This window comes from Heterodontus francisci, chromosome 7, assembly GCF_036365525.1.
Source record: "Heterodontus francisci isolate sHetFra1 chromosome 7, sHetFra1.hap1, whole genome shotgun sequence".
Taxonomy (NCBI): domain Eukaryota; kingdom Metazoa; phylum Chordata; class Chondrichthyes; order Heterodontiformes; family Heterodontidae; genus Heterodontus; species Heterodontus francisci.
Genome location: NC_090377.1, coordinates 118,526,527 through 118,553,300, shown reverse-complemented (window position 1 = coordinate 118,553,300; position 26,774 = coordinate 118,526,527). Strand labels below are relative to the sequence as shown.

Genomic DNA, 26,774 nt, shown 5'->3' with positions numbered 1-26,774 from the left:
TCAAAAGAAATTCAATGAATATAAAGTGTTTTGAGGACCTAATGAGGTGCTCCATCATTTCTTCCTTCAACCCAACAATCAGGGGGTAATACTTGACTTGGTACTGTGTGCTGAAGAAAAGCAAGTAGGTGGCGAACATCAGGACAAATATATGGCTAAGAGACCACAATGTCATTCGGAACTGGTTGAAACCCAGATTCTGGATGTGAAAGGTAATGACTACCTCACTATGTATCAAAGCCCCAATATAACTGCAAACCATCCAACTGTCTAGCATGCTGTTCTGCCTTTTACTGAAGTAAATAAAGTGACAATAAGCACAATACACAATACTCTTGGCATTACTAGTTGTATTTAAACCTAGTATTTTCCAAATTCAAAAAATCAATAGAACTCCACAGTTAGTGCAGTCACGATTAAAGCAGGTAACAATTGCTGTTCAAATAAAACGGCAACCCTGCCAGAATAGTTGCCAAATTTAAGTGCTTAATCGCATTTGCTGAATGTCATCAACGTCCCTGGAGTTCTGCCCAGTGTTTTTTCTCTGCAGCAACAGCACAAAGGGTGCTGATCCCAAGAAAATAATTCCTTTCCAGCTGTAACAAGCACTCTGGTTAGAAGAATCAATGCAATATCATGATCAGCTATTTCAAGTGTCTCACTGCAAGCAATGCAACTCACATTATGCTCAAAAGGTTAATTTATAATAGTACTTTGTACTGTACAAAGGGTCAAGAATTTATGGTCATAAGTCAGTCACCATCATCTCTACCTTCATGTAGAGAAGTTGTACATTATCACCTGGTCAAAATGAAGACCAGCTTAAGTCTAGCTTACATCTTTCTGCTGTTATTTTTCAATCCTGGACCCACATCATTTAAAGATGTCGACAACTCAAAAACTGAACTTGACATCATGCATTCTTTGAGGAGGATGAGAGATATGATGGATGATCAAAACACAGTGTACGTGGACTTTTAGAAACTCTGACATGTTACCACAGAGCAGACTATTTAACATTAAGGATTATGCAATTAGGAGAAGGGTAGTAAATTGAATTAGAAACTGTTTAAAGAGAGTGGCAGGTAGGCAGGTGTTGGTGGCCCATGGGGTTCTGCTGAGACTGCTTCACTTCACTGGTTACATCAACAATTTGTATACGAGGCTGAGGGAGTGGTGTCCAAATTGTCACATACTATAACAGGGAGCATAGTAAATAATTGAGGACCAAAGGAAGCAGCAAGGGGATATTCATAAAATGGAATAGGCACAAAAGTGGCAGATGGAATTCAATGCTAGTCAAACAAAAAGGGCTTGCATTTATATATTGTCTTTCAAGGCCATAGGGCATTCCAGTACACTTTACAGCCAATTAACCACTTTTGAATGCAGTCACTGTTGTAATTTAGAAAGCCTAGCACAGCAAGGTCCCACAAACATCAATGAGATAACGGTCAGATTATTTGAGACATCATTTGAGGGACAATTATTAGGCAGGACACCAAGGAAAATTCCCCTGCTCCTCGAAATATTGCCATGGCGTCTTTTTACAGCCACTCGAGAGGGAAGAGTGTTTACTGTCTCACCTGAAAGATGACTCCAACATTGCAGCACTCCCTCACTATTGCACTGTCAGCCTAGATTACGTGTTTGTATGGGACTCAAAGGTGGGAGTGCTACTACTGTGCCAAGTCTGAAAACGTGTCAATGTGAAGTTATACATTTTGTTTTAAAAAAGTAAACTATACTTTGAAAGACTGGTGGCTGGGCGACATCTGAGAGCAGACAGATTTGAGGGTTCAGGTTCATAAGATATAGGCGATTGTAGTAAAGGGGAATAAATAGATATGCTAACAGTGCTGGTGCATGGGATAAGGACTGCTGTTCATGTGGTAAATAACATGAATGGTTCGGCTGAACAGCCAGTTTCCATGTTATAATTTCTATGTAATTCAATGATGCTAAGTAGAATCTTCTTTGTCTGGAAAAAGACAGCATTACTAGATTTCCTAACACTGAAATATTCGCTCAAGTTGCTCTTTCCCCACCAAGTACTATCTTTTGTTCCAATTTATCACATTAGCAATAAAATATGGCAAGAGCCAAGTATTATAAAATTGCTGGCTGATGTATGCCAGCAAACTATTTGGACTGTTCCTCGTCATTGTATACACCCTCAGTCTTTGCAGACCTGAAGATCAAGACCATAAGGAACCACCAGACACCATCAAAAGCTCCAGAAAGATTTAGAAAAAATGCCTGATGTTGCTTACAATTAAAATATAAACCAAATGTAATGCACTGTATCTCAGAGGATTTTGGAAGCACACCATGAAATCTGGACAGCACATTTACTGAATGGTAGGAAGGTGTAGCCTCATGCCCATTAGCTCTGCTTAATGTATGATGTCTCAGCAGAGATATCAAATTCACTGAGAATCCCACACAGCGATACCTTCACTGACTAGGATTTGCAGGTCAGAGTGTGATTACAGTGCAATGGTAATAATGCAGACCTGACGTGAACTGCGCCCAGATGAGCAACTCCTAATTCTTGTAAACTGGGCTACAGGAAACAGAAGCACCATTTTGAGATTGGGACATGCAAAACCAGATGGAAATAATGCATTATTTTTGAAAATTAAGCTTGTTTGGGCCAGACTCACCTTTCATCCTGACATCATGTGGACTAACAGTCAGACCATATGCCAATATTTTCCACTCACCATCTGAAGGTATTTACATTCCTCATAAAGTTTTCACATCACTGCTGTTCAAAAGCTCAGTATTCCAATGCACAATTATTAGTGGCAAATTAGTATAATATTGGAACGATACCACACAGTCCCACAACATTCCTTGCACTGAAATGCATTCAGTTAGCAAAGCACAAACACGAACTGTTGATTCCTCTTCTGCTCACTCTTTCCTAATTATAGTACGAGTCCTCCTGTCCATTTAATTATCTGGCCCCAGCACAATCTTTTTATCCTGAAGCAGAGTAAACCTTATTTGACTTAAGCAAATCTGATTGAAAAACTATGCTAAGCAGAATTCTGCATGTACACAAATGGAAAATGCAGAATTTTTTTTGGTTACTGTTTAGCAAAAGAAAGCTCAAAATCCAAGAATATTTTTTGCCTATCTTTGTATGCTGTTAATGAAATAGTTTCTGTCCCAAACACCCATAAACAATGATGGCACTTAGTTTAAGGTTTAATTTGTTGCTGGTGCCATGCTACTTCGTTGTCAACAGTCACAGGAAACCATATTTAGTTCATTGTGTTTGGCACACTAAGGATTGACATGCTTTAACTGACACCCTGGGATGCCTGTAGCAAGCAAAACAATGGTAGATTTGTGCAACACTGACAAAGCATAGCACCACCATTCGATCAAATACAATATGTATAATAATTTAAAAGATTGGAATTTCTTCACTATAAACCATAAGCCAAGACAATTTTTGCTGCAATACGTTGAGGAAAGCAGTAATGCAAATCTAATACATGCTATATAAGTACCAAGACAACCCTTACCATACCACCAATGCTCATACTGAATGCCAGCATCTGCTGATGCAGGTCAGGACGGATCAAAAAGCTACTTGCTTCAACAAAAGGAATACAACTTTTATACCAGTGAAAATGTTTAACGACAGAAGACTTTGAAATTGCATTTTTAAGCTCTAGCCCTGAAAATGTTTCAGTAGATTTGTACACAGATTTGGCGTTCAACTTCACATTAATGGTTGAAAAATTCTACGAGATAGGCACTTAGGTCATACCTCCGTTCTCAGCAAAAAGCCTTACATTAAGTACATGAAGGCCAGTACACGTCTGATCACAGGTGTCTCTCACAAGAGAACTCAAACACAGTCAATTGCAAGAACATCTATTGACAACATAATCCTTTTTAATTAGTGAAAGGTTAGGTGTGTATAATGTATAGTTCCATGGACGGCAGCAAACTAACTATGGCATAGGAATTTGCCACGGGGTGTTAAATGTGCAATGTAAACAGAAAATGCTGCAAATACTCAGCAGATCTGGCAGCATCTGTGGATAGAGAAACAAAACTAATGTTTCAGGTTTATGATCTATCAGAACCTGAAAAAGTTAGAGATTTAACAAGTTTGAAGCAAATATCGAGGCAGGGAAGGGAGAGGGAGGCTAAGACAGCACGAGAGGCAGGAAACACTGATCAGCAAAAGAGATGATGACGCAAGTGTCAGGCAAACCCCACCTGCCAAGACTGAGGCACACATTTTTTCGCCACATGAACATTAAAACATAAAAAATTGCAATCTCTGACTGGAAGGACATTTGCGTAATACAAGACAATGTGCAAACAATGGGAGACGGTCCCTGTTGCACCAATACACAGAAGTGGTCAAACCAGTTACAGTCACACATCTTGTTGGTTGGAGCTTTTGGATTTGAACTACCAACAAAGGAGATGGAGACTGTTCCATATAAGGAGCTAGTCACATGACCAACCTGCTGAGCACCCTGGGAGCTTTCAGAATTTTAAACTCCCAACGAAGAGGACAGAGAACGCAGTGTGCTCATGGACTGAGAACATCTGCTGTCCTGCCTATCTGTCCGTTCATCTCTCAGGGAACTGAAACCACTGAAGACACGTAAACTCAGAAAGAAAAGGTATCCTACGTGAACAAGGTTTAAGACTAATACTGGGCCCCAATGAAATGCAAGACCATATCTTCAATCAAGGACTACAGCAAGTTCGAGAAATAGTAACAAGATATTGCCTCAAACTGTTCTACTTATCTTTTCTTCTGCTCTTTTCTGTCCCTATTTTTGCATGTTTATATCGCATGTGCATGCAAACGTGGGTGCGCCGTATATCCGTAGGCGTGAATGTATTAGAGTTTAAATTTAAGGTTTAATAAATTTCCTCTTTCTGCTTTAAACCAAAGAAAGCCTGTGCATGCTCAGTTCTTAGCCTTTCATTGGAAGCTGTGAACATGGATTCACACAAAGGCGAGCTCAAAACATTGTGTTTAAAAATTAAACCCTGTTGCACTAAGACCAGGCAAAGATAGCAAAAGGCCCCGAGACATTGCTCACCTGGTCCGAACAGAAATTGGGTGCTAGCGTCCGGATTGTTACCCACAGACAATTGAAGTGGGAAGCTAAATTGTTCCCAATCAAAAAGAGCAAATCAATACAAGTTTTCTTGTGGATGTGTGTGATTGTATACTAACATGTCTGCAACTGAAGCGAGTAGCTCTCCAAGCCAGGGTGAGGTAACTTGGGTAAGTTAAAAGCACTGTGTGGAGGAGTTGAGCAAAATGGCTGAGCAGTGTGGGATCACTGTACGTGGCAAGGCTGGGAAGCCTGAACTCCTAAGGCTAGTAGCCAGCCATTTTTCCCTTGGACCCAGACAGGGTACTGCTAGTAAAGATACAATTGGAACAAAGGAAACTTGAATTAGAGGAAAGACCGAGAGAGGCAGGAGAGGAAGAAAGAGCCTTCCAAATGGAACGTGAAGAGAGACAGAGACAGAGACAGAGACAGAGACAGAGAGAGAGAGAGAGAGAGAGAGAGAGAGAGAGAGAGAGAGAGAGAGAGAGAAAGTTCCATAAAGAATGCAAAGAGAGTTGCAGTGGTTTGAGTTAGCTAGGGGGCGACAGAGTAACCCTAGTGAAAGCATGGACAATATGGACGATCAGAATTCAGGCTTGGATACAAGATTGCTCAAACTGACCCAACTGATACCAAGATTCAATGAGGAAGATGTGGAAGCATTTTTCGTGTCTTTTGAGAAACTGGCAAGACAGCTAATATGGCCAGCTGAGAACTGGTCTCTTTTACTGCAAAGCAAACTAACTGGAAAAGCCCATGAGGTCTATTCCTCGCTGCCAGATGAGAGTTCATCAAACTATGAACAGACCAAATGAACAGCAACAAAGGAAATGGGAGAACTTCATTACAGGAAGTTGGGAGAGAGGAAGTCAAGTCAAGGTGGTTGTGGGAGTCAGTGTGATTATATTGGTTGACAGTCGACCCCCAGAAATGGAGACACAGAATCAAAGTAGGGAAGGGAAAGTTGGCGTGGACCATGTAAAGGTGAGGGAAGAGTGGAAATTAGAAGTAAATTTGATGAAATTTTCCAGTTTGGGGTGGGAGCAGGAAGCAGCAGCAATACAGTTTATGTACTGGAAAAAGTGGTGAAAAAGGAAACCTGCGTAGGACTGAAACAAAAAATGTTACACTTATGCCTGCCTTTTTTGCAGGTTATTTCAGAACCATCGAGGTTCCCACCAAAACAACTTTTACTGTTCCCTCCTCAACACCCTGATCCACTCCATGTGATCTAAAACAGAGTCAAGGGTTATGGGAAGCAGACAGGTAACTGGAGTTAAGGCCACAATCAGATCAGACATGATCTTATCGAATGGTGGAGCAGGCTCAAGGGGCTGAATGGCCGACTCTTGCTCCTATTTCTTATGATCTCAATCAACCCCAACAGCCCGTCCTCTTCTCACGACACCTTCCCATGCAAGCACAGGAGATGCAACCCCTGCTCTTTTAGCTCCTCCTTTCCCACTAACCAGGGCCCCAAACACTCCTTTCCAAGTGAAAGAGTGATTTACTTGTACTTCATTCATTTTAGAATACTGTATTTGTTGTTCACAATGCAGTCTCCTCTGTACTGGGGAGACCAAATGCAGATTGGGGGAACTGCTTTGCAGTACACCTCCATTCAGCCCACAAACATCACCCCAAGCTTCTGGTCACCTGTCCTCAACCTCCTACACCGATCCAATGAAGCTCGACATAAGCGTGAGGAATAACACTCATCTTTCCATTAGACACTTTACAGCCTTCTGGACTTGACAGAATTCAACAACCTCAGATCTTAACCTGCGCCCCCATTTTTTTTCAGACAATAGCTGTTGGTCATGATGCCGATATTCCCATTTACATCTCCCCTAGATCCATGTTTTCTTTCTTTACTTGCCTCGTTATCATCTTCCTTGCACTATCATTTCTGTAATTTAATCTTTTCCCTGCCTTCCACCTCATCACAAGCTTATTGTTCTGTGCCTGCCTCTTTCCCTACCTACGTACTCACTTAAAACCTGTTATATCTATAACTTCATCCAGTTATGGTCATCAATCTAAAATGTTAACTGTTCCTCTGCCCAGATACTGCCAAGTACTTCCAGCATTTTCTGTTTTTATTTCAGATTTCAAGCATCTGCAGTATTTTGCTTTTGCATTGGTGTTGATGTGTATCATGGTCAGCTGGCAACTTAAGTGAAGATAGAATGCTGAGCCAAAATAGTCCATTTATTTACACGATGACAAGAACCATTTTATAGAACAGTAAACAGAAATCTCTAGTTCTGTGGTGTAGTCAGAATTCTTGGCTATCACAGTCACTAATGTCACGAGACAGTGTCTATGGCATTCTCAGCTCTGGAAAAGGTCAAGAAGCAGCAAGTCAACTTGGTTTCAGTCGGGGAAACGTTACAATGGACTACCTTCATAAGAATGTGAGTCAGAAGTAGAGACTCAATAACTGAAATGTCTGAAAATCACACGACAAAGCAGTCTGTTCAACTACCAGCATTCCTTCGTGATCTCATCTAGATATGAAAACCTCACATAAAATCACCATCATTACAGGACCCGAATGGAATCTGTACAATGTCATCTTCAAGGACACTGCTGCTTTGATGACTTGCTTTTCAGTAATGATTTGGATATTTCACACCATCTCAGTCCTATCTATCAGTCTCTCTTAATTGTTTGCTAAGGGTCATTTTTACACAAAGCTTTAAACCTAACCATGGGATGGAATTACTTATATCCAATTCACATGAATACACAATACATTGATGACAGAAGACTGAGTTTCATGCAATGAGAAGGCAAACTATTACAAATATATTCTGTAAATGATGTTACAGCAAATCAAAATATTTTGAAACCAATTGTCCTGTTGATGAAAGTTTCAGCATTTTAGGTTGACGATATATTGAGGTTAACTTATTTATTTATTTAGAGATACAGCACTGAAACAAGCCCTTCGACCCACCTAGTCTGTGCCGACCAAGAACCACCCATTTATACTAACCCATATTCCCTACCACCTACCTAAACTAGTGGCATTTTACAATGGCCAATTTACCTATCACCTGCGAGTCTTTGGTGGTGGGAGGAAACTGGAGCACCCGGCAAAAAACCACGCGGTCACAGGGGGAACTTGCAAACTCCGCACAGGCAGTACCCAGAATTGAACCCGGGCCCCTGGAGCGGTGAGGCTGCGGTGCTAACCACTGTGCCGCCCCGCTTATTACAAGTTGGATATGATTCAAATCAGTGATCAGTTCTCAATCTCAAAATATAAACACTTGCAAGCATTTTTAAAACTTAACAGATCTCCATGCTGTAACTGGTTCGGTCATTATCTCCCTCTTCCCCAAACACCATTAAACCATTAAAAACGCTGCCAACAAATACATTTCAATATTTAATACAGTAATGCATTAATATCTTGTTATATCAGCACACTCAATCTAAGCACCAAGTGGCCAAAGAGCAAATACATTACAAATCCCAGTCAATACCTCGTGTAAGTATCAATACTCCAAATACATCAGCGCAAGTACAACACACCTCGTAAATGGCAAATACTTTCAATGCAAAGGTAAGAAAATAGATATATAAACACCAAGTACTTCTAATGTATATTACTCTGCAAGAGACAGACACAGACAACAATAACCCTGATAGATGTACACACAGACACCCGGCAACTTTTCAGTGATTGAAACACACAGCAATTATTTGGAACATGTGGGCATGCACACACATACATACACAATTACCCAGGAAATACCTAATAATTCCAAGTTTCAGGCTTTCAACTTGCATTTTTTTTGATTACTTTAGAAGGCTGAATCTAGGTGAAAGTCATGAAAATAATAAGGATCAGGTGGTCTGTGAAGGAACAGACTCACCATCCAAACCGTTACCTCTGTTTTTCATCTCAGTTTTTCTGGGTGATATATTGGGTAAACATTTAATGTTGCAAAAACAACAGCAACTGCATTTTTACACTTAGTCTTTCTCGATATATATTAATACTTTTTTGGACTTGATTTTTTTCATTTGGTGTATTCAAATACTTATTTAAAAATTAAGATTTTGGAAAATCTTGTGGATGAAAATCATTTTAAAAAACAAACTTCAGTGAAGTCATTACCATCTCTATTGTTAATAAGATTCTTCAAGGGGTTTCTATCATCAGGTTTATAAATGAAAACGTGGAGCGTTGAAGTAAAAAGAAACTGGATTTCAAAGCGTGACAATAAAGAGGTTTCCGTAATAAAACAAAATTTGATTAATTTTAAAAAGTAACAACAGTTGGACAACATTGCTATGGTTTACTGTTAATTTTTAAAATAGCTAGTGTTTTTTTCCAAAATTTTGGGCACTTAAACTGTGCAAAATATAACACATGAATATATGCCCTATTTGTTTAATGTTGTACAGTGCTTCAGTTAACCATTTGTTTACTGAATCACGTTTTTGTACCTCGTTCAGTCTACGTAGTCTTGGTAAAATGGAGACTGGAACTGTTCAATTACAATTCAAGCTGATGAAACATTGAGACATTCAGCACATTTGGTTTTATTGTTCAGCAAAATATGTTGAATAATTCCACTGTTTCGATACTTCTTAAATGTTTAAAGCACAAAAGCAATACTGGTGGGGAAGGGGCTGTACAGTAAAGGTTGGAGTGATCTGGTCATGGTAATACTTCACAACATTTAATGAAGCAGTACTAGCCCCTGGGGAGCTCTCTGAATGTTTGTTAGCTATGGGGAACTAGTGATCGCCATTCATGATGCATTGCACAAAAGATGGAAATTGCTGAAAGAGAACTCCAAGAAAGAACTTGAGTAGAGGAGCAGTTCATTCTTTTGACTGGCTTATTGCAGCCATATTCAAATTTTTAAAAAAATCTAAATTGTTATAAAATGTTAAACCTGATACCAGCCTTCATTGCAGATTACATTGCCACTGCTGTGTTGATCAGCATCATCCAATATGGTAGTCACTAGCTGTATGTGGTTAATGATGAAACTAGACATGGCTAATTGCATTTTTGATTAGTATATAAAATTCAGTAATAGACACAGTCATTGAGTAAGTGACCTCAATACTCATTGGCACAGCATACACATCTACTTTAACCTTTTTTGTGTATTTGTTGGTAAAATGCCAAGACGAAAAGCAGGGCATAGGACTGTTTTTTGATCATTGTACACTTGACTTCCTTGGTTACTGCTTATTGGTTATCTGCTAAAATGGTGCATAACTTGGGTACAAACACCTAACTTCATCATAGATGCTCCAACGTTTTATGGAGAGGGCAACTGTCTTCATAGTCAACTTTACCAAATCGGAATAACCATTCCAGGCCAGAACACAAGACCAATCAATAATGAGCAGCTTCAACAGGGCACATGACAAAGAATAAGCAGCATCTAATCACGGTAAGGACAAAGAACAGGAGCAGCTGGAGTGCCTTGTCGTGCAAGTCAACATTCCCTGCAATCACACTTATAAAATCTAAGTGTCGCTCGCAACCAATAAATAAAAACCCTGAAAACTGCACCAAGATCTGCTGTGTCTGGTAAATTCATTAGAATTCCAAAATTTGGTGATCGAGAATATCTTTAAAGTTTCACTAAATAGCGGTGGATGTCTGTTAAGTAAATATGCATTAAATACATTTATCGGTATTATGTCTACGGTTTTTTCTATTGAAATTAGTGCATATGGCTAAAAAGGTGCCACTGTCGCCGCACTTGTGGCTAGTCAGCGATTTCGAATGGACAATGCTTATGTACATCTGGAAATGGGTATAAAATGAGAACCTGCAAGGCACTCTGCTGCTGGGGACAAACAGAAATCTGTGTGGGAGGAAAAAAATCATGTAGGAGGACAGCTACATGCTATTGATGCAAACCCCCAAGTAGGTCACTGGTTCTCAAATGTTATTGGTTGAAGGACCCCTTTTCAAGTGGATTTGACATCCCGGGCCCCAATCTAAATTATAATACGATACAATATGAAAATGCTGCAGATATCCAGTGGTTCTCAAACTGGGAGAAGCAGACCACTGGGTTTTTGCAGATACCTTCCAAGGGTCCGTGACTCAGGCCTGGCCTTAAGAGTAGGCAGCTTGGGTGATCGCCAAGGAGCCATGGTCAAGAGTAAAAGAGTGAGTGGGGCCCAAAGTGTGCTCGGTTTCCGCACCACACTCACCGCACCCTGCGCTCCTGCAAGGAGTGCTAGGGTAAAGACTGTTTTAATAATTCTTGCAAGAAAACCAAGTACTTACTTACAGCTATCAGTGAGATGGGTATGGTTCTCGCTGCAGAATCGGTCTATCCTTGGCAAGAGCATGGAGAAATCAACAGCTTGGGGACAGCAGATCTCGAAGAAAGCACTAAGGGAGCCCAGCGAAATCACTGGAGGAGTAAGAGCAGTGCAGGAGCACAGGGTGGGGTGGGGGAGTGAAGCAGAGCATGCTTCGGACTGCCGCTCACTCTCTTGCTCTTGACCATGGTGCCTTGATGATCACCCAAGTCACCTACCAGTAAGGCCAGCTCTGAGTCACAGACCACTGGACGGTATCTGTAGACCCTCAGAGGTCCGGGAACCCCAGTTTGAGAACCACTGGCGTAAATTATAAAAGAATATCGGCAGGATCTATAAGAGGTTAGAGATTAGTGGGGGGTGGCACAAGACGACTTTAATGAAATAAAGATAAGCCGAGTAATTAAGGTTTTTTTTTTAAAGGGAGAAACTGCACTCACGTGGACACAGTATTCTCTGTCTATGGATGGAGCTGCATCAGCTAAAAGTGGGCTTCAGGCTACTCAGACTAGAATGAACAGCAGCAAAGGGCGATGAGAGAAACTAGAGAAAGATACAAGTTCAGGGCTCGGGGAGCAAGGGGAAGAGGGCTGTGGCACAGGTAGCTGAACTTGGTCAATAAAATTAAGTCTATCACATTTCCTTTTCATTTATCAGCAGTTTTGTTGACCATGGTCACCTTACCTACAGTCTGTGGTATGTATGGAGCCAGCAGTTTGGCCTTTTTCTTCTCATAGCCCTTCTGAGTGATATCACCTGAATGGAAAGAAACAAAACACAGTCTTAAGATCCCAACATCTGGTTAACAGTGCCAGTACATACATTAAAACAACGCTACTAACCCTATTCTCAGCAATGAAAACACAAGTCAGGGACTTTTGCTTCTGATTAAACTGATAGCTAAGTTTATAGTTCACTTAACCACTGGGCGTCACAGTGGCTCAGTGGTTAGCACCGCAGCCTCACAGCTCCAGTGACCCAGGTTCAGTTCTGGGTACTGCCTGTGCGGAGTTTGCAAGTTCTCCCTGTGACCGCGTGGGTTTCTGCCGGGTGCTCCGGTTTCCTCCCACAGCCAAAGACTTGCAGGTTGATAGGTAAATTGGCCATTGTAAATTGCCCCTAGTTTAGGTAGGTGGTAAGAGAATGGTGGGGATGTGGTAGGGAATATGGGATTGATGCAGGATTAGTATAAATGGGTGGTTGTTGGTTGGCACAGACTCGGTGGGCCGAAGGGCCTGTTTCAGTGCTGTATCTCTAAATAAAAAAAATAAATAAACCTACCTTACACCTGAAAATTACCTGCACCCTGCTTAAGTGTTGGTGCCATACAAAGCATTCTGAACAAGGCTATTGTAATAAGGGATTAGAGGAAGCTGGGATAAAGGCCTACTCGGGTATACAATTTAAATCTGACCCCGACCCGACCACATCTAACCTGAACCCGACCTGGACCAGAGTCCCTTGGTTTTTTTCCAGCACCCGACCCGACCACTGGAAATTAATGATGCTTACTCTTACTTCCCTTTCCCTCCCTGACCAAAAGGCAGCACTGCCACTGTGTTCGACCCAGCCCAACCCGACCCAAGCCCAAATGCCAGACCCGGAAGAGCAACCCGACTGGAACGTGACACGTTGTCGGGTCGCCATGCTCGGAGCTAGGAGGTGCAAATGAGTTCAGACTCTTCTTATACTTTACTGACCTGGCCTTGAACCCATGCCAAACTGATGGATTAAAGTGTGTTCTCTCTTCCAGCTGTGACAATGAACTGAAACTCAGCTGGATTCTACCCAATGGATGACTTATCCACAAATGTGCACATTATCTGTAATCAATTAGCAATGACATGAGGATGATACTGTGGGATATGGAAACAGTGGTGCTACAAAGAATACCTCTCCTGACTGGAGGGTTAAACCACATGTTTGGTCGGAGTGGATTTATTCTATATCTGGCAGCACAAAACCTAGCCTCAGAATGTTCATCCTTGATCTTGGGTGCCCAAAATAGAACACTTCCATTCTTACAATTAAAAGTTTTCTTAAAAAAAATTAATGAAAGTTTGGGTGGCGCATGCAGTTAGTTTTGTTTTATATACATACACACAGTTTCTCTCATTTTCCCTTAGTATGACACTGCATTTTTAATCTGATTCAACTGTAGAATACACAGCTCGACAGCTTTCGCCATGATATTGACCAAAAGAATTTTTGGTCAAAGTTGAATAAAATCTGCCACACCAGCTAAACGATTACTCAAGCAACTATAACACCTCGGGCTCAAAGTATATTACTTTTCCATCACACAGTTTACGTCATTTGAAACTCTGAATTTATTACTTAGCTGCACAAACATCATTTTATGCATCAAGAAACTTACAGTTGTATGTTAAGAAAATTAAGGGAACAATTAACTGTGTCCCTTATAATTGAGAATTTTATGTATAGCGATGTCAGAACAAAGCTTCATGAAAAGGTGGAACTTTTGGGAAGACTTGGGACATTAGATCAAAGATTAACTACTTGCTTGATAGGGACTAGAGAAGTGGTACAAAATTGTTTCCAAAAATGCATGGTGCGAAGCAATACTGTGAACTATGACAGGTATGCACAGGGGTGAGGGTGGCTAAAAACCAGGAGGTCTGAAACTTCGTTGCCCAAGACAAAAAAAGTCTGAAAACTTCTTTTGACAAGGAATCATGTAATTATAGCTCATGGTGCAGGGAGCAACATATTGGCATGGATAGAAGATTGGCTAGTTAACAGGAGACAGAGTCGGCATAAAAGGGTCATTTTCTGGTTGGCAAGATGTAACGAGTCGTGTGCCACAGGGATCTGTGCTGGGGCCTCAACTTTTTACAATTTATATAAATGACTTGGATGAAGGGATCGAAGGTATGGTTGCTAAATTTGCTGATGACACAAAGATAGGTAGGAAAGATAGGTAAAAAGGAAGAGGACATGAGGCTACAAAGGGATTTAGATAGGTTAAGTGAGTGGGCAAAGACCTGGCCAATGGAGTACAATGTGAGAAAATGTGAAATTGTCCACTTTGGCAGCAAGATTAAAAAAGCATATTATCTAAATGGTGAGAGATTGCAGAGCACTGCGATGCAGAGGGATCTGGTTGTCCGAGAGCATGAATCGCAAAAGGTTAGTATGCAGGAACAGCAAGTAATTAGGAAAGCTAATAGAATGTTATTGTTTATCGTGAGGGGAATTGAATACAAAAGTAGGGAGGTTATGCTTCAGCTATACAGGGCATTGGTGAGACCACATCTGCAGTATTGTGTACAGTATTGGTCTCCTCTTTTAAGGAAGGATGTAAATGCTTTGGAGGCAGTACAGAGGCGGTTCACTAGACAAATACCTGGTTTGGGCGGGCTGTCTTATGAGGAAAGACTAGACTGGCTAGGCATATATCTGCTGGAATTTAGAAGAGTAACAGGCAACATGATTGAAACATAAAAGTTCCTGAGGGATCTTGGCAGGGTGGATGTGGAAAGGAATCTCAAACTAGGGGCCACTGTTTAAAAATAAGGGGTCGCCCATTTAAGACAGATGAGGAGAAATTTTCTCTCTCAGAGGGTCGTGAGTCTTTGGAATTTTCTTCCTCAAAAGGCAGTGGTAGCTAGATTCTTGATAAGCAAGGGGGTGGAACATTATTGGGGGTAGGTGGAAATGTGGAGCATTCAGTTCAGCCATGAGCATATTGAATGGCGCAGCAGGCTCGAAGGGTCGAGTGGCCTACTCCTACTTCATATGCTCGTATAGCACTGTTAATGATCTGTAATGAATGCAAATGCTTCCACATCACGTCAATTGTGCAGTTTTCCCTTTGTTTGCCTTCAATTACCATCAAGACAATTTCTCACCCACAGCTGTTACAAAAATTTCTAAATTCACTTGTAACAGCCCTTCAAAACACTCCCACAGGGGATGCTGAGACCAAGTGGGCCCACATCAGAGACGCCATCTATGAGTCAGCTTTGACCACCTACGGCAAAAGTGCGAAGAGAAATGCAGACTGGTTTCAATCTCATAATGAAGAGCTGGAACCTGTCATAGCCGCTAAGCGCATTGCACTTTTGAACTACAAGAAAGCCCCCAGCGATTTAACATCCGCAGCACTTAAAGCAGCCAGAAGTACTGCACAAAGAACAGCTAGGCGTTGCGCAAACGACTACTGGCAACACCTATGCAGTCATATTCAGCTGGCCTCAGACACCGGAAACATCAGAGGAATGTATGATGGCATGAAGAGAGCTCTTGGGCCAACCATCAAGAAGATCACCCCCCTCAAATCTAAATCGGGGGACATAATCACTGACCAACGCAAACAGATGGACCGCTGGGTTGAGCACTACCTAGAACTGTACTCCAGGGAGAATGCTGTCACTGAGACTGCCCTCAATGCAGCCCAGCCTCTACCAGTCATGGATGAGCTGGACATACAGCCAACCAAATCGGAACTCAGTGATGCCATTGATTCCCTAGCCAGCGGAAAAGCCCCCGGGAAGGACAGCATTACCCCTGAAATAATCAAGAGTGCCAAGCCTGCTATACTCTCAGCACTACATGAACTGCTATGCCTGTGCTGGGACGAGGGAGCAGTACCCCAGGACATGCGCGATGCCAACATCATCACCCTCTATAAAAACAAAGGTGACCGCGGTGACTGCAACAACTACCGTGGAATCTCCCTGCTCAGCATAGTGGGGAAAGTCTTTGCTCGAGTCGCTCTGAACAGGCTCCAGAAGCTGGCCGAGCGCGTCTACCCTGAGGCACAGTGTGGCTTTCGTGCAGAGAGATCGACTATTGACATGCTGTTCTCCCTTCGTCAGATACAGGAGAAATGCCGTGAACAACAGATGCCCCTCTACATTGCTTTCATTGATCTCACCAAAGCCTTTGACCTCGTCAGCAGACGTGGTCTCTTCAGACTACTAGAAAAGATCGGATGTCCACCAAAGCTACTAAGTATCATCACCTCATTCCATGACAATATGAAAGGCACAATTCAACATGGTGGCTCCTCATCAGAGCCCTTTCCTATCCTGAGTGGTGTGAAACAGGGCTGTGTTCTCGCACCCACACTTTTTGGGATTTTCTTCTCCCTGCTGCTTTCACATGCGTTCAAATCCTCTGAAGAAGGAATTTTCCTCCACACAAGATCAGGGGGCAGGTTGTTCAACCTTGCCCGTCTAAGAGCGAAGTCCAAAGTACGGAAAGTCCTCATCAGAGAACTCCTCTTTGCTGACGATGCTGCTTTAACATCTCACACTGAAGAATGCCTGCAGAGTCTCATCGACAGGTTTGCGTCTGCCTGCAATGAATTTGGCCTAACCATCAGCCTCAAGAAAACGAACATCATGGGGCAGGATGTCAGAAATGCTCCATCCATCAATATTGGCGACCACGCTCTGGAAGTGGTTCAAGAGTTCACCTACCTAGGCTCAACTATCACCAGTAACCTGTCTCTAGATGCAGAAATCAACAAGCGCATGGGTAAGGCTTCCACTGCTATGTCCAGACTGGCCAAGAGAGTGTGGGAAAATGGCGCACTGACACGGAACACAAAAGTCCGAGTGTATCAGGCCTGTGTCCTCAGTACCTTGCTCTACGGCAGCGAGGCCTGGACAACGTATGCCAGCCAAGAGCGACGTCTCAATTCATTCCATCTTCGCTGCCTTCGGAGAATACTTGGCATCAGGTGGCAGGACTATATCTCCAACACAGAAGTCCTTGAAGCGGCCAACACCCCCAGCTTATACACACTACTGAGTCAGCGGCGCTTGAGATGGCTTGGCCATGTGAGCCGCATGGAAGATGGCAGGATCCCCAAAGACACATTGTACAGCGAGCTCGCCACTGGTATCAGACCCACCGGCCGTCCATGTCTCCGTTATAAAGACGTCTGCAAACGCGACATGAAATCGTGTGACATTGATCACAAGTCGTGGGAGTCAGTTGCCAGCATTCGCCAGAGCTGGCGGGCAGCCATAAAGACAGGGCTAAATTGTGGCGAGTCGAAGAGACTTAGTAGTTGGCAGGAAAAAAGACAGAGGTGCAAGGGGAGAGCCAACTGTGCAACAGCCCCAACAAACAAATTTCTCTGCAGCACCTGTGGAAGAGCCTGTCACTCCAGAATTGGCCTTTATAGCCACTCCAGGCGCTGCTTCACAAACCACTGACCACCTCCAGGCGCGTATCCATTGTCTCTCGAGATAAGGAGGACCAAAAGAAAGAAATGGACCAATGCATTTGGCGAAATCACCAAAGTGAACTCAGCATTCCAACATTTACTACAGTTAGTTTGCGCAATTTTAGCCGGTTAAATTCCAGCAATGCTCCTGCATGTACCTGAGCAACCCTAAAAGCTTAGTTAATTGGGATATTACTCCACAGAGAGTTCCTGATTAGGCAGAAACCATTAAGTACATGTAGATTATGCATTAGTTTGAATAGGAGACTCAAACATGGTGATGGATTGCCAAGTGTCAAACACAGCTGATTCCATCCAAGAAAGTCACACAAGTCCACATGGGCTTCCGCCAGGTGCTCCGGTTTCCTCCCACAGCCAAAGACTTGCAGGTTGATAGGTAAATTGGCCATTGTAAATTGCCCCTAGTGTAGGTAGGTGGTAGGAGAAGGTAGGGAATATGGGATTAATGTAGGATTAGTATAAGCGGGTGGTTGTTGGTCGGCACAGACTCAGTGGGCCAAAGGGCCTGTTTCAGTGCTGTATCTTTCTATGACTCTAAGTGGTAATCCTACCTCAGGGACACAGACAATAATCATCTGCCAAACTTCAATTGCACAAAAAAAAGTCTCAATAGAAATCAAAAGGAGATACTGGATGAGAGGTCAAATTGTTTCAAGTTAAGGAAAGCTCCCAATCAAGTATAATTCCAGATTTTAAAGCTTCTCTACGAAACCAAGAATGCTACTGTAATGATTCGCAAGGTGAGCACTAACTAGGAACTGCTGCTTCCGACCTTCAGGGCAGCTTCGTGGTTTTCTGGCGGGCTTTTAAACGAAAAAAAATTTGGAACGGATAGTTTAACATGCGCCAACAGTTACAAGTACTAAAACTAAATCACTTGTTAAGTGCAAAGCTGAATAAACAGTCTTAGTTTTTACATATTCCTTGTGTCACACACCCAAGCATGAGGTGTTGAATATTTCATTGCTCAATAATAACCCAGTCAAATTGGGTGGAAGCACAGTGGGATGGTCAGTGATGCCACCTATCAAGGAAATCAAGTCTTCCTGCTGACAGTCCCAACCTGTAGCTACTGGGCTTGACCAGTGGGAGCATTTGAAGCATTATTTGGTCTTGTTGGTTTCCACGTACAGCAGAGGAGCATGCAAATGTCTGTGGCAACCAAACAGGTAACCACGTGCAAGTTTTTTCAAGGAAGATTATCCACCAAAAGATAAATTATTTCATTCTCCCTCCCATTGACTGCCATATATTCCTAGATAGTCCTCATGAGTCGGTGATATTAACATGCAAAAGAGATGGATTTACTTCCAATGCAAATTATGTAAATACAATTTTATTTTACACACACAAAAACATCTTTCGGGGACACCAAATTAATCCATACCACTAATTAATTATTCACTAATCCCACAGATTTGTTCATCAAATTATTTCAATTTCATACAGGGAACCCAACTAAAAATCTCAAAATAATAGTCACTAAAAATCTTGCATGTCTATGTTCCTCCACTTCAACTGCATGCATTTAGATGGCACCTACATAATAGAAAAACATCCTTAGGCACAACAAGAGAAGAGTAAGGAGAAAAATGGATGCTGAATCAAAGGACATTTTACAAGTGATAATCAAAAGCTTGGTCAGAAATGCAAAGCGGATACTGATAATTACACAAATTGTAGCACGTGAAATACATCACTTACAATTGGATTTGTATTTAGCCAGCACGCCTAAGTTCAGCCCTAAGCTCTGAAATTCCCTCCTTAAACCTCTCGTTCCTCCTTTTAAAATGCTCAATAAAACCCACCTCTTTAACTAACCCTTTGGTTATTTGCCTGAAAGTCTCCTTATGTGACTCAGTTTCAAATTGTGATTAATAACATTCCTGTGAAGCACCTTGGAACGTTTTACTATGTTAACGACACTATATAAATACAAGTTGTTGCTGCTGTCATTTACTGTGATATTAGCCCCCACCCCCCCCCAACAAAAAAGTGCAGTATTTAACCATCCATATTTCAGAGGGATTTCCGTTTATTTAGACAATAAATTGGAACTGCAACATCTGACAGCTTGATGACAATACAGTAAATGTTGTGGCGTAGCAACTGACTCACTCAGAGGACCCGAGCTCAAACTGTGGCATCAACTGACATATGAACCTACCTTAATTTCTATCAAGAACATTGCTGGTTTTCACTTGATTTAAAAAATGTCTCGCCTGCATCAGAGTCAAAAGGCTATCCTCCAAATTATTAATTCAAGCAATCCATTTGATAAGACTGTATAGAAAAATAGAGGTGCAACAAAACCAAATTTATTGGCTTCAGATCTTATGGTGTACTGGGGCAGTGAAGCAGGACATCAAAATAAACAGCCAGCAGGGAACTAAGATCAAATGAGTCAACTCTGTATTGGGGAGGGGAATGGTGAGAGATGAACACATGCAAAAAACACACAAGCTGACAGCTGAAAACAAAAGTAGGCAAGAATAGGAATTTTATTGAGGTACAAGAAACAAATTAAGCTGCTAAGAGTTCATTGCCACTGGAAACACTTGGTGTAACCTAAACAGATGATTGAAGTCCAATCCATTGGCCACAAAGAGGGTGAAATGATCACCAACCTCACCAAAAATCTTGTTAAAAATAATCAACACTGGAGCAGATTAGCAGTCAGCTCAGTAATTGAAAGTAAAAAAATTGTGCCAGACATTAAACATTTCAGACATTTAGCATTATAAACACACAAGGTTTGTTTCATTAGGTTATCAGTTACTAGAAACCTGACAATTATGCCAAAAATTTAACAAAAGCTTGAAAAAGTATCAAATGTGGGCACACCAAGTGTAACTTTGTGCAGTTTTTAACAAACTAATAGTCTAATACTCAATGGCAAACTATTCCATTTCAAACAAATATACACCATGCACAAAGAGGTAGTTTCCCATACCTTACGTCGTCACTGGAAAGAGTGTGCATCCCACAAATCTCCATACACCAATCCACACAATCGATAGTTATTTTTAAGCTAATTGCGGCAACTGATTTTAATTCCCAACAGTCTTGCCATACTGATTAATTTGCTATTGAAAAAAACAGCATCAAGGGCAAGGTCTACAGCACTGTAAGAAATAGCAGTGAGGCAATTACTGTGTCAAGAAGCAGTCAGAGAGAGTTAAAGACAATGGTTTGGATGTGCAGCTCCGGCCAATCAATCCCTTTCAGTCCGAGTCAGACAGTACAGCGTGCAGCCTCTGTTTCCTGTTTCAAAGAGCTCAGAGGCTGAATGTGTGCCACACAATCATTTCCTAAACACAAAGCACCAACATAGTCTGCAGTCAGACCATCAACCCCCAACCCAACCCAAAATTCATCTCACCCCCACCCCCACACACCCCAGGCACATCTGGTACATTTGGCAAGCAGCTGTCATCACTCAGCTCTGGCAGCTTTCTCAAAGACTATTAAGATATGACAAAGCTGCCTAATACAGCTACTTCCCTAGTTTAGCTGAGGACACCACAGTGTGAATCAAGGAAAACAGCTGAGCCACAGGGTTCAGCAGGTCAGAAGTAACCGAGGGCTGATAATTTATGCAAGTCCCAGGTCATTGTTTTACCACACGACAGCCAGATCCCTCCTGGCATGCTGCAGATTCATTAATTGCTGAATTACATTTCCAATGGCACTGGAGCAATTTTTTGTATCTATTGGAAAACATTTAACTCACTTCAGATGCTTTAACTTTGCAGTTTGAGATTTCAGGAGAGCAGCACCAAACTGGCTTCTTGGCATAACCTCAACCCATGCGCATGCACACCTGCCCTCACCATCTACTTTCCCACCCAATGTCAATCTCTATCAGATGCAGGGCCAATCAATCTATCTGCTAGTCAAAGACCCAAAGTAATTTGTCACTTCCATTGAAACCAGATAAAACCATGCTTTTTACTTTTTATTGCCACCAGCTTACTACTGACCGAGCTTTAAAAACCTAAAAGCACATTTAGTGCTAAGGATATTCACCAAGACAGAATACAAAAATAAAAATCAGGTTATACTAGCCCAATGCACCAATCTCAAATGGGGGAGTGAAATATTCTTAACTACCGGTAATGCTGCAAACCTATTTACATCAATATAGCTAGCTTATGTAATTCAGCTTCTTTAACCACACCAACAGTCTGTCATATGTGCAATTCAGAAAACCGTAACATTTATCTTGTAACCTGTAATCGTTAATTTGAATGCGTCCACTGTACTTCATGACAGCAACCTCCACTCTGCGAATCAGTGTTTAAGTAAATACATGCAAAGCAGGACCTCTCGGGTTGTAATCTCTGGATTACTCCCAGCGCCACATGCTAGCGAGTAAAGAAATAGGAGAATAGCACAGATGAACGCGTAGCTTAAGAGCTGGTGCAGGAGGGAGGGTTTTAAATTCCTGGACCACTGGGACCGTTTCTGGGGAAGGTGGGACCTGCATCAGCGGGACAGTCTGCATCTGAACCAGAGGGGGAATAACATCCTTGCTGGTGGGTTTGCTAGTGCTGTTGGGAAGAGTTGAAACTAATTTGGCAGGGGGAGGGGATGCAGACTCCTAGCAGAATAGGGAACAGCTAAACACAGGAAAGCAAACAAGTCAGAGGGAATAGAGCAGAAGTAAGTTTCAAGGGAGTAAGACCAGGATGGATTGCAGGTAAAACGGATGAGTTAAGGGCAAGGATTGACACGTGGAATTGTGATATAGCAGCCATCACGGAAACAGTTGAGGGAGGGGCAGGATTGGCAGCTCAATATCCCGCGATATAGAATCTTCAGGCGAGACAGAGGAGGGGGCATTGCAATATTAGTTAAGGAGTCAGTTACTGCAGTAAGGAGAGATGATATCTTGGAGGGGGCATCAAATAAAGCTTTATGGGTAGAGTTTAGGAATAAAAAAGGGACAGCCACATTGCTACGTGTTTATTATAGACCCCCAGATAGTCAGTGGGAAATTGAGGAGCAAATATGTGCACAATTTGCAGAGGTGTGTAAAAGTAATAGGGTAATTATATTAGGTGATTTCAACTTTCCCAACATTAATTGGGATAGTCATCGTGTTAAGGGCTGAGATGGAGTGGAGTTCTTAAAATGTATACAGGAGAACTTTTTAGCTCAATATGTAGAGGATCCAACAAGGGAGGGTGCAGTGCATGGTACAATTTAATTAAAAGCAAAATACTGCGGATGCTGGAAATCTGAAATAAAAACAAGAAATGCTGGAATCACTCAGCAGGTCTGGCAGCATCTGTGGAAAGAGAAGCAGAGTTAACGTTTCGGGTCAGTGACCCTTCTTCAGTTCCGAAGAAGGGTCACTGACCCGAAACGTTAACTCTGCTTCTCTTTCCACAGATGCTGCCAGACCTGCTGAGTGATTCCAGCATTTCTTGTTATGGTACAATTTAAGCTCGTTATGGAGAAAGAAATAGACAAATTGCAAAAAAAGGTTTTGGATTGGGGGAGAGCAAATTTTAGTAAAATAAGGCAGGATCTGGCCAAGGTAGACTGGAAAGAGTTACTTGTCGGGAAATCTACAGAAGAGCAGTGGGGGGCATTCAAAAAGGAAATTGGGAGGGTATAGGCCCAACATGTTCCCTCTAGGGTAATAGATAGGAGCAACAAGCACAGAGAACCATGGATGACCAGAAACATTCAGGGTACGACGAGAAGAAAAAGAGAGGCTTTTAGCAAATACAAGGAGAGCAAATCAATGGAAGCATTAGTGGAGTACAGAAAGTGTAGGATGGAGCTTAAGAAAGCAATTAGGAGAGCAAAGAGGGAATATGAGAAAGCTCTGGCTGGTAAAAGTAGGGAAAATCCCAAGATATTCTATAAGTATATCAATGAGAAGAGGATAACCAGGGAAAGAGTAGGACCCATTAGGGACCAAGGGGGAAATCTGTGGGTGGAGCCAGACGACATTGGTAGGGTGTTGAACGAATACTTCACAACTGTCTTCACCCAAAAGAATGAGGATGTAGAAATGCAACTTAGAGAGAGAGAGAGGTGAGGTTCTTGAGCAAATTGTCCTAGGGAGTGACAAGGTATTGGAGGTTTTGGAAGGCTTAAAAGTGGACAAACCTCCAGGTCCGGACGATTTGTGTCCCAGGATGCTGTGGGAGGTGAGGGTGGAGATTGCAGGGGCTCTGACCCTAATTTTTAATTCCTCTCTGGCCACGGGGGAGGTGCCAGAGGACTGGAGAACAGCTTACGTGGTCCCACTATTTCAGAAAGGTTGTAGAGATAAGCCAGGGTACTACAGACCAGTGAGTCTCAAGTCAGTGGTAGGGAAACTATTGGAGAAAATTCTGAAGGAGAGAATCTATCACCACTTGGAGAGGCAAAATTTGATTAGGAATAGTCAGAGGGAGGTCATGCCTAACAAATTTGATTGAATTTTGAGCATGTGACCAGGTGTGTAGATGAGGGTAGTGCAGTTGGTGTAGTTTACATGGATTTCAGCAAAGCCTTTGACAAGGTCTCACATGGGAGACTTATCAAGAAAGCAAATGCACATAGGATACAGGGTAACTTGATAAAGTGGATTCAAAATTGGCTTTGCTGTAGGAGACAGAGTGACGACAGATGGCTGTTTTAGTGACTGGAAGCCAGTGTCCAGTGGCGTACCACAGGGATCTGTGCTGTGTCCCCTATTGTTTGTCATTTATATAAACGACATAGATGACTATGTGGGGGGTAGGATCAGTAAGTTCGCGGATGACACAAAGATTGGCCGAGTGGTTAACAGTGAGGTGGAGTGTCTTGGGTTACAGGAAGATATAGACGGGATAGTCAAATGGGCAGAAAAGTGGCACATGGAATTTAATGCTGAAAAGTGTGAGGTGATACACTTTGGAAGGAGTATTGTGACACGGAAGTATTCAATGGATGGCCTGACACTGGGAAGTTCCGAGGAACAAAGGGACCTTGGCGTGTTTGTCCATAGATCTCTGAAGGCAGAAGGGCAGGTTAATAGGGTGGTTAAAAAGGCATATGGGACACTTGCCTTTATCAATCGAGGCATAGATTACAAAAGCAGGGAGGTCATGTTGGAGTTGTACAGAACTTTGGTAAGGCCACAGCTGGAGTACTGTGTGCAATTCTGGTCACCACCTTATAGGAAGGATGTGATTGCATTGGAGGGGGTGCAGAGGCAATTCACCAGGATGTTGCCTGGGATGAAACATTTAAGCTATGAAGAGAGGTTGGATAGGCTTGGGTTGTTTTCGCTGGAGCAGAGAAGACTGAGGGGTGACCTGATCGAGGTGTACAAGATTATGAGGGGCATGGACAGGGTGGATAGGGAGCAGCTGTTCCCCTTAGTTGAAGGGTCAGTTACGAGGGGTCACAAGTTTAAGGTGAGGGGCGGGAGGTTTAAGGGGGATTTGAGGAAGAACTTTTTTCCCCAGAGGGTGGTGACGGTCTGGAATGCCCTGCCTGGGAGGGTGGTGGAGGCGGGTTGCCTCACATCCTTTAAAAAGGATGAGCACTTGGCACGTCATAACATTCAAGGCTATGGGCCAAGTGCTGCCAAATGGGATTAGGTAGACAGGTCAGGTGTCTTTAATGCATCGGTGCAAACTCGATGGGCCAAAGGGCCTCTTCCGCACTGTATTATTCTGTGATTCTGTGAATTAGCTAGCTCAGATGCAGACTCCATGGGCCAATTACAACAATAACTTGAACCGATGAAATCTTTAACATCGGAAAACATCTCAAGGAATTTCACAGGAGCATAAGACAAAGGTCAACAATCAAGGACATGTTAGGACAGATGACTAAAAGCTTTGCCGAAGAGATAGGTTTTAAGGAGGGTCTTGAAGATGGAAAGGCAGAAGGTTTAGGGAGCGATTTCCAGAGCTTAGGGCCTCGACAGTTGAAGGCATGGCCAATGGTATGCACAGGAATTGAGGGACCCCCAAGAGTTCCAAGTTGGAAACGTGCATAGCCCTTGGGAAGTTGCAGGTTTGAAGGGGTTACAGAGATAAGGGGCAGCGAGACCCTTGAGAGATTTGAACACAAGGATGAGAATTATAAAATTGAGGAGTTGGTGGACCAGAAGCCAATGTAGGTCACAAGAACAAAAGGTGAAGGGTGAGCGGGACTCAGTGTAGGTTGGAACACAGACAGCAGAGTTCAGGATGAGCTCAAATTTATGGAAACAATGGAGGGCCGGCAGGAGGGCACAGGAATAACTGATTCTGGAGACAACAAAAGCATGGATGATGATTTCAGCACCATATAAGCTGAGGCAAGGGTGGAACAGCGATGTTACAGAAGTGGAAGGAGTGGTCTTTGTGATGAGGATATGGGGTTGGAAGGTCAGCTTAGGGTCAAGTATGACTGGTTCAGTCTGAGGCAGTGGCCAAGGAGCAAGATGAACTGGTGGCGAGGGAATGGAATTTCTGGTGGGAACTGATGACAATGGTTTTCGTCTTCTCAACACTTAATTGAAGGAAATTACAAACTACTGACCAAGTTATTGAGAAGTTATCAACCTGCCTAATGCAAATGAGCGCATTAAGCCAATGTTCACATTAAAGACTGTATTCCACCTTTCATTCATCATCTGAAGGAAATGAAGGGGCAGTGAAATATCTGAAACTTCCCAGTTATAAGAAACTGGCCCTTCTGAAGAACCAATTAATAAAATGAAATCAGAGATGCATCCAAACAAGTAACCAAGACAGGGCTCTGTGTTTTCCCCCCCAAAAAAGGTCTTCCAGTGTGATGTATTTTCTCGCCAGCAAATTAAAGACACTGACCCTACCTCATTAAATTTGAGTCTCATTTTATCAGTGTACAAAGCAACCATTACTGTCATCCTCTGAAGTGAATGGAAGAACTTTCATTATTACAGAGATTATCATTTTTCTCCCACATATTCAAAGACAGGGTTTCAAATGAAGTGCCATGCTATTGGCAAAACCTAGTAGTGACGCTCCCCACCAAAATCAGATGGCAAGCAGAGATCAGTTCACCAAACATGCTTTTAACATATAAAGCTTCACGAACAGTTCATGTTTTTGAGCCTAGTTCTTCTCTACACTCCCCCAAGAGTAAATTTCAGCTTGGTCAGT

General features: G+C 42.4%; 1 protein-coding gene across 1 annotated transcript in view; it reads right to left on the bottom strand.

The window, feature by feature from the left end:
- The window catches only part of LOC137372271 (disco-interacting protein 2 homolog A-like), a 299,051-nt gene that overhangs the window by 172,113 nt on the left and 100,164 nt on the right, over positions 1 to 26,774 (bottom strand). The window contains exon 2 of the mRNA XM_068036004.1: positions 12,111 to 12,182. Within this exon, the coding sequence (XP_067892105.1) occupies positions 12,111 to 12,182 (72 nt within the window). The remainder of the gene's footprint in view (positions 1 to 12,110; positions 12,183 to 26,774) is intronic.